At 34.0% G+C, this 8,106-nt stretch overlaps 1 protein-coding gene across 3 annotated transcripts; it reads right to left on the minus strand.

The window, feature by feature from the left end:
• Window positions 1-1,257: 1,257 nt before the first annotated feature.
• LOC131954244 (dimethyladenosine transferase 1, mitochondrial) lies at window positions 1,258-7,704 on the minus strand. Of its 3 annotated transcripts, none has more exons than XM_059317816.1 (6): window positions 7,622-7,704; window positions 4,033-4,307; window positions 2,865-3,116; window positions 2,673-2,775; window positions 2,231-2,384; window positions 1,258-1,624 (listed from the first exon to the last, which is right to left on the minus strand). In XM_059317816.1, the coding sequence occupies exons 2-6, from the start codon at window positions 4,300-4,302 to the stop codon at window positions 1,327-1,329; spliced, it is 1,077 nt and encodes a 358-aa protein (XP_059173799.1). In that variant the 5' UTR covers window positions 4,303-4,307; window positions 7,622-7,704; the 3' UTR covers window positions 1,258-1,326. The 3 variants fall into 3 exon arrangements, with proteins under 3 accessions (XP_059173799.1, XP_059173800.1, XP_059173801.1); XM_059317817.1 differs by having other exon boundaries at window positions 7,618-7,700; XM_059317818.1 differs by lacking the exon at window positions 7,622-7,704 and adding an exon at window positions 5,970-6,076.
• Window positions 7,705-8,106: the final 402 nt, after the last annotated feature.

An 8,106-nucleotide genomic window follows, 5' to 3' on the forward strand; every position in this document is an offset into this window, starting at 1 on the left:
AGTCTGCTGCTACTCTGAGTACTGAGTAGTTCTCCAACGGGCATCTCATTCCATTCTTCGATAACTGCCATCCATATATGATTTATTTTTTTACTTTTGTTCACAGCATTACGGTAGAGAGCTAGACTGCTAACCCTTAAGTCTCGAGTTCGAATCCGGGTTCAAGTCAGTAGAGCGTCCCTGAGTCCACCCAACTCTGATGGGTACCTAAAGTAAAAGCGGCTGGGTATGGTGCTGACCACACGATCTCTTCATATGCCGAGGTCACAGAAACAAGTGAACTCTACTTCACTTGCCCCATAGACCGTCAGGTTTGCAAGGGAAACTTTACTTTTATTACCACAACAGTGGTTTAAAGCTTACGTAACTCATGCCTTAGGTGAGGGGAGACAACTCCCACTGCTCAGCTGTTATCAGGGTTGCACTAAAGCTCTAAAATAATGTAGATTGTAGAGCTGTTCTTAAAAACATGACTAACCAAGTTGGTCTAAACCAGTGTTGTAATTTTAAAATTTGTTAAGGTAAAAAATAATTTATTCAGATTCTAATAATTAAACAATGATGCTCATCTAGTTTTGAATGGCAAACTACATTTGGATTGTCACTTATAGTAAGTGAAAATGTAAGCTCATCAGTCTTCCATGCTGTATACATCTATATATCTAGTCTCTGAGTGATAGCTATGGTCAATACTTTGGTGCCAGGAAACAATGCTCCCAATCTATACACAGCTAGCCTCTAAAAGACAATGAAACTAAACATCTTACAAACGATATTTTAAAGTTTAGAATTTTATTACCAAGATACCAACATCAATTATTTAAATTAAAATTATACACATTTGCAATTTAATTAAAATAATTTGATCAAGATGGTTTCTTTCTATAGTAGAAACATGTTCTAATTCAATATTTACAAATACATCTACCATATAAACTCACACTATTAATTTACTCACAATACATAAATATCAACCTCCTTCACATACAAGTCACCATCATCCAGTCTTACACATACAACAACCAGCATCAACCAGGCCTACAAATACAAAGGCCACCTTACAAGTTACTATTAACTTGTTTTATTTAATTTATACACTCACAAACAGTGTTTCTTCCAGACTTTTTTCTCCGGGGGGGAGGGGGGCACTTGAAATTTTCGGGGGGGGCGGTAGACTTTCTATGGGGGGGGGGGGGGGGGCGGACACATTATATCAATTTCATTTCGTTCGGGGGGGGGGGGGGGTGTGTGTGGGGCAAAGAGATGCCTGGAAGAAACTGCTCACAAATCACCAATTACCAATCCTACCCATACCATTTATATCCATTAACCAATCTTAGAACTTTCAACGCCTGAGTCTTCAGAGTTATCCTCCCTTTTCTGCATCAGCTTTTCCTCTAGCGCCAGTATTAAATTACCCTCGTACCTCCTCTCTTTAGAATCGACTTTACTTCTGAAATCATACTCAAACAACTGCGGCTCTTTCTCAATGATTCCTGCATAGGCATCACACACTTTCCTTATATCTTCCATAGTCATTTCAAATGCTCTAAGCTTGGGATCAAGACCTGTTGTCTCTAGTATATTGTAACACAGGTCTTCTCTAACCAATGGGAACAGTGTGCTGTAATTTAAAAAAATTAACTTTGTTCTAAGGGTGTGCATTACATTAAAAAAAAAATTAAAATATTAACTGATTTACGTACAAATTATACAGGTACAAAAGTAGATTTTGATACAATAGAACCTTGAAAAAATTCAGGATATAAGTGCAAAGTACATTTTGTGTGACATTCTAATAAAACTTCTTTTATGACAACCAAACTAGTATGGGATGGGACAGCGGGACCTAGAGGCAGAAAGCTAGACCGCTAACCTGCAAGTCTCGGGTTGGAACCTGAGTTCAAGTCAGTAGAATGTGCCTGTGTCCACCAACTTCTGATGGGTACTAACTTATGTTAGGGAAAACAAAGACGGCTGGGCATGGTGCTGACCACACACTGTTCCTTCATATACCAAAGTCTCTGAAACAGATGAATGCTGGGCATGGTGCTGACCACACTATCCCTTCATATACCAAAGTCTCTGAAACAGATGAACTCTACTTCATATATCCCATGTGTCTTGGGCATGAATGGGGAAAAATATAAATATAATAAACTAATATGGGAGACAAAAATTAAACAGTGGGAAGAAAACTACAACTACAATAAAAAATCAAAATACCCACCTCAAAGTCTTTGTAAAATATTTATTGGGTAAGTGGAAGAGATGGCGGTTAACTTTTTCCACCAACTTAAATGGTTGCTGAATTAATGGCTCCACTTTGGGTATGCATGTTACAATTCCTACATCAACCTCAGGGGGTGGAACAAAGGCTTTTCCTGAATAAAAATCCCTGGTTATAGAACATGGTTCTCATACAATTACTGGTAGTGTAACTGTGTTGCAGTATTGTAACAAGAAATTTTACAGGAGCATCATTGTCAGGTTTAACTGTAAAGTGATGATTAATAAAGCAATTCTAGCTATAACTAGTTTTGAAAAGTCTTTACAACTATTGAAAACTGTAGAGTACTTAAATATAATTAATATGTACCAGTAAAGTATAAAATCCTGTATGCTTTTTATCAGTAAATTTAAAAAAAAAACTCAAAAGAAAAATAACTAACCTGGTATTATGAACTGTAGTTTAACATCACACAAATATTGGCACATTACTGAAAGACGACACCTGTGTTCTGATTTGGGAGGAGCAACTATTCTCTCCGCAACCTATTAAATTACAAATTAAAGTATTTCAATATAACATTAATTTATTCTTAATTATCAGTATTTAAAAAAAAAGTGCAATTAATACTAACTTCTTTTTGAAATGTTAGAGTTAAGGGGACTCTGCCTAAGCGCCATGCTGCTGACTTTTCTGAAATGTTCCTCAACCACTGGATGATCAGTGGAGTTGCGATGCTGAATGGTAAATTGCCAATGATATGAACCTTAGGTGGTGAACTGTGCCATTCAGCGTGTAGTTCAGGGGGTATTAAACTTATCAAATCTGTGTCCATTATATCACCGAGAATAACGTCCAGCCTTCCTTTGCTTGCTGCAGATAATACCTAAAAAAAGTATAATTTTAAATGTCAATAATTAGAATTAAACCACCTCATTATAAACAAGCAAATAATATTGAATAGTATCTTTAAAATGTTATTAATTATATTATCTATAATATAAGCTGGCTGGTAGTGTCGCTCCTTCCGCCCTTCCTTCATCAGTATAGCTAGAAACATAAAAGGAAACACCTCATGTCGTGCATTACTTGCATCACATTGTCTTATCACTAGTAGAGGAGTAGGGTCTAAAGTTCCCTTTCAAACCTGATGGTCTATAGGGCAAGTGAGAAGTAGAGTTCACTTGTTTCTGTGACCTCTGCATATGAAGGGATAGTGTGGTCAGCACTATGTCCAGCCGCCTTTACTTGCCCAAACATGAGTTAGGTACCCATCGGAGCAGAGTGAACTCATAAGCTGAGGTCAAGAAACATGAATGGATTACTAGATCTAAAGAGGATATATATATATATATATATATATATATATATATATATATATATATATATATATATTACACACACATATATATATATATGTTACGGTCATATATATATGTTACGGTCAAAGCCCGAAGTCGGCCAAAGCGCGGATTGGACACATATTAAGAAAAGAAAAAGAAAACATCGCAAAACACGCTTTGGATTGGAATCCCCAGGGAAAAAGGAGGGTGGGTCAGCCAAGGAAGACATGGAGAAGAACAGTTGAAGAAGAGGCGAAAACAGCTGGGCTCACATGGGCACAGATAAAGGGAGCAGCCCAAAACCGAGTCCGATGGAGATGTGTGGTTGCAGCCATTTGCTCCCAGGGGCCACAAAGGAATGATGATGATATATATATAGATATATGTTAATACATATCAAGCTCTTTTCATCTAAATTAAAAGGTATAAATATATTTGTAAACAATGACATCAACCTACCTGAAGACTTGGCATAAACCTTCTATCTTTTTCAACTGCTACAATTTTTGAAGCATTGGTATTGATAAGTGAACGAGTAATGCCCCCTGGACCAGGGCCTACTTCAATGACAAAAGCACCATTCAAATTCCCAGCCGATTTGACCATTTTTCTTGTTAAATTAAGATCAAGAAGAAAATTTTGAGACAGATTCTTTTTAGCTCTTAGTCCATAAATTCGAATAATTTCTTGAATTGTGGGAAGGGGAGGTAGTCGCTGAGTAAATGCCATGTTTTCTGAAAATGGGATATGATATTTTTCTTTTTATAAAAACTACATATGTAATGTTAAAACATAAAATAATTTGGTTCTTCTTTTGTCATATTTTAAACAAATTTCTAAAGATAATTTTTAATATTGTTTAAAAAAAAAAAAAAAAATTTGCGCATTTAAATAATATTAACATTTTGAATACTAACACCAGCAACAAAGTATGAAGTTTAATTTTATTTACTACTAGTAGTAGAATCTCTATCAAAGACAGTGGTACCTCCACATACAAGAGTCCTAAATTACGAGATTTTTTTTTTAGATATGAGCAATTGAGCAAAAGAATTTTTCAATAACCAGTAAGAAAGAAATACTACATAACTCCTTAAGCCTTCTATTATCAATATAGCCCAGAAATTAACTTAAAACTGCAGTGTTTGACAGCAAGATTTGCTAGATAAACAGCGGCCATATGTAAATTAGAGTGGTTTCTCTTGAATTTCTAAATTTATTTCAACAAAAAAAATTTAAATGAAATATTTAATACTGAAAAGTTTTAATAAAATTGTTTAAAAAAGGTACATGAAATATTTTTGTAACTTTCAAAACACAGATCCTCCTAAAAATGTGAAATAATTACCAAAATTTAATGAGTCACCCTTTTTTCACATTAGTAATACTAGCCTCAGAACATTTTACGTAGGCCTACCTAAAATGATAGATTACCAGTTTATCAGTCTATGAAATGAAAAAAGAAATAAAATATTGTGAGCTGTTTTTTATTAAGATCAGAGCTCAAATCACAATGAATTAATTTATATTTTTAAAAAACCATGTGGGTAAAACTCTATTTTAGCGTATTTTATTCGCCGCTTCATGCTCACCTCCGGTTTATTTTATTATACTTGCAACCAAAACACACAAAAACATTATGAAAACACTAGGATTAAGCTAGATCTACTTATTTTTTTTTATGAATGTGAGTTTTAATTAGAAAAGGTAAAAAAGCAAAACAGCATTAGAACAGTTCCAATCTTCTTTCTTCTTCTCTTTCTTCTTCGTTCTTAATTATTTGTGTTGAAGGGAATTGAGATTTATCTGCCAGTGGGTTTGAACTTGAGACTTTGTTCGAATTTATCAACCATGAGCTTTAGTTCCAATCAAATAGCAAGTGATCATCAGCTGGAGAAAAATCCCTACACGGTCAAGGGTTCGCTGTGAGTTCATATTGACTTTAATTATCAGCATACGTCATAGCTTGGGCAATAGCTATTTGAAATTGTGTTTGCCTCAGTTTTGGGTTCATTGTGAGTTCATAAAAGTTGATCAATTTAATTTATAGTATAATGCGTGGGAGATACTTGTAACAATACAAACTTAATCGCCTTGCTATTGTGAATTTCGTACTTTCTTTACCCATTGCAATGAATATCTTAACTGACAAACGAACGATTTTTCTGAAGTTTTGACAAAAGTAAATTATCAAAAACTACAACTAAACTTCATAAAGAAATAAGCCCAATATTTCCTAACATTTTTGAGTGTTTTGGTTGTATTTATAATAAATACGCTCAACTGGAGGTGAATGTGAAGTGGGGAATAAAATAGGCTAAAATGGAGTTTTACCTGTAATCTATCGCTTTAGGTACTTAAAATTGGTCGCGGCTAGTAATGTACGAAAAAGTTACCTCATTGTCAAGACTTTAATAGAAATATATTGTGATATATTTGTGTCAAATATTATAGATAACTGAATAATAAACCAAAATCAATGGCTAAATATACCAATATAGGCCAGAAATTAACTTTAAACAGCAGTGCTTTACGAGCAAGATTTGCTATATAAACGACAGCCATTTGTAAAATAGAGTGGCTTCCCCTGAATCTCCTGCTATAAGTTTAACAAAATAAAACTTAAACAAGATGGCTACTATAGTAAATGAGCACGGTTGCATCTGATGAAAACATCGCCAGTCTTCATTTATTGACATTTATTACGCCTACTGAAAAGTTTTAATTCATAAATCCTCATCAAAATGTGAAATAATGATTAAAATTTAACGAGTCACCTGTTTTTCACGTTACTCGTCGCAGGCGATTTTACGTACCTAAAATGATAGATTACCGTTTTACCAACCATGTGACCCAATATTTATTATTTAATTATTTATTTGGTTGATCACTGAGGAACTCTGGTGCGTAGCCAGTTAAAAAGTGGAGATGAATGAAATCACCCATTTGCCTTTGTTGTTGAACTAGTTATTGATTGTACATTAAAATTTAACGATTAAATTAATGTTTATTGTAGAATTTTGTAGTATCACTCCACTACTTCCACTACACACTAGGGGGTGACTACAGTAACAGTGTCACTCCACTCCACTGGCTGGAGAGTTGAATGTTTTAAATTTAATTTTAAAGAAGCCGGTCTTTACATAATAATTAGGCCGATTCTAGTCGAAATAAGATACGCATGCGATACGCATGCGCAATGGAGAGAAACTAGGACTTAGCGGCGATGTTTTCGATGGTACTGCGCATGCGTGTGTTTACAACCGCAGAACCCTAATACCAACCCTAATCCTATCCTTAACCCTATCCCTAATCCTATCCCTAACCCTAATCCTACCCCTAATTCTAGCCCTAACCCTAGCCATAGGTCACTGCGCATGCGCAGAACTATCTTTTGCCGAAAAATCTTATTCCGAGTAGACACTTCGTAATAATTAATAATCTAGAGTCTAGATCTAGCTAGATCTATAATTAAATATTTCGGTAATCTATCGTTTTGGGTACGTAAAATCGCCCGCGGCTATTAATGTACGAAAACGTTACCTCATTGTCAAGGCTGTAATAGAAGTATATTGTGATATGTTTGTGTCAAATATTATAGATAAATGAATAATAAACCTAAATCAATGGCTAAATATATCAATATAGGCCAGAAATTAACTTTAAACAGCTGTGTCTGCAAGCAAGATTTGCTATATAAACAGCAGCCATTTGTAAAATAGAGTGACTTCCGCCTGAATCTCGCGCTATATGTCTATAAAAATAAAACTTTAACAAGATGGCTGCTATAGTAAATGAGCGTGGTTGCATCTGTTGGAAACATCGCTGGTGTTCATTTATTACTGAAAAGTTTTAATTCAAATGTTTAAAAACAGGTACATAAATGAAACAAGGAAACATTTTTGTATTTTTCAAAACATTAATCCTCCTCAAAATGTGAAATAATTATTAAAATGTAAGGAGTCACCTGTTTTTCACATTACTAGTCGCGGCCGATTTTACGTACCTAAAACGATAGATTACCAATATTTCAAATAGATCTACTTGCTTCTGGGAGATTAAGGTTTTCATGAGATTATCTAGCCTTGACTTTCATTTTTCGTGTGTTTATTTAATATTTATGATTTTATGTTCATGGAGGCTGCCATTTTAGTTTTTGTAAAAAAATTTAACTTTTTAATGCCAATTTATAATTATTACGTCTCGATCTAGATTCTACATCTAAATTTATCGGCAATTTTTCAAAATTTTATGTCTACTATATTTTATAGAATATTATAATTGTTTTCATTATTATTTTGTGATTTAATAGAATAAAATATCTTAGATAAAAATCAAAATGATTTTGATCTAGAATCTATTAAATAGTTTGTATCGTTAATTAATATAATTTTTTTTTGTGGTTGTGCTAGATGCTGAAAATCGACACAAGCTACTGAAATATAAAAGCAACTGTAATTTTAAACCTTGATATGTTGGTCAATATCTTTATTTCTCTGTGGATTCATAAATATTGCATCCAAAACATTATTT

This window comes from Physella acuta, unplaced genomic scaffold (assembly GCF_028476545.2).
Source record: "Physella acuta isolate Inbredline_101_S28 unplaced genomic scaffold, ASM2847654v3 ptg000985l, whole genome shotgun sequence".
NCBI classification, from domain to species: domain Eukaryota; kingdom Metazoa; phylum Mollusca; class Gastropoda; family Physidae; genus Physella; species Physella acuta.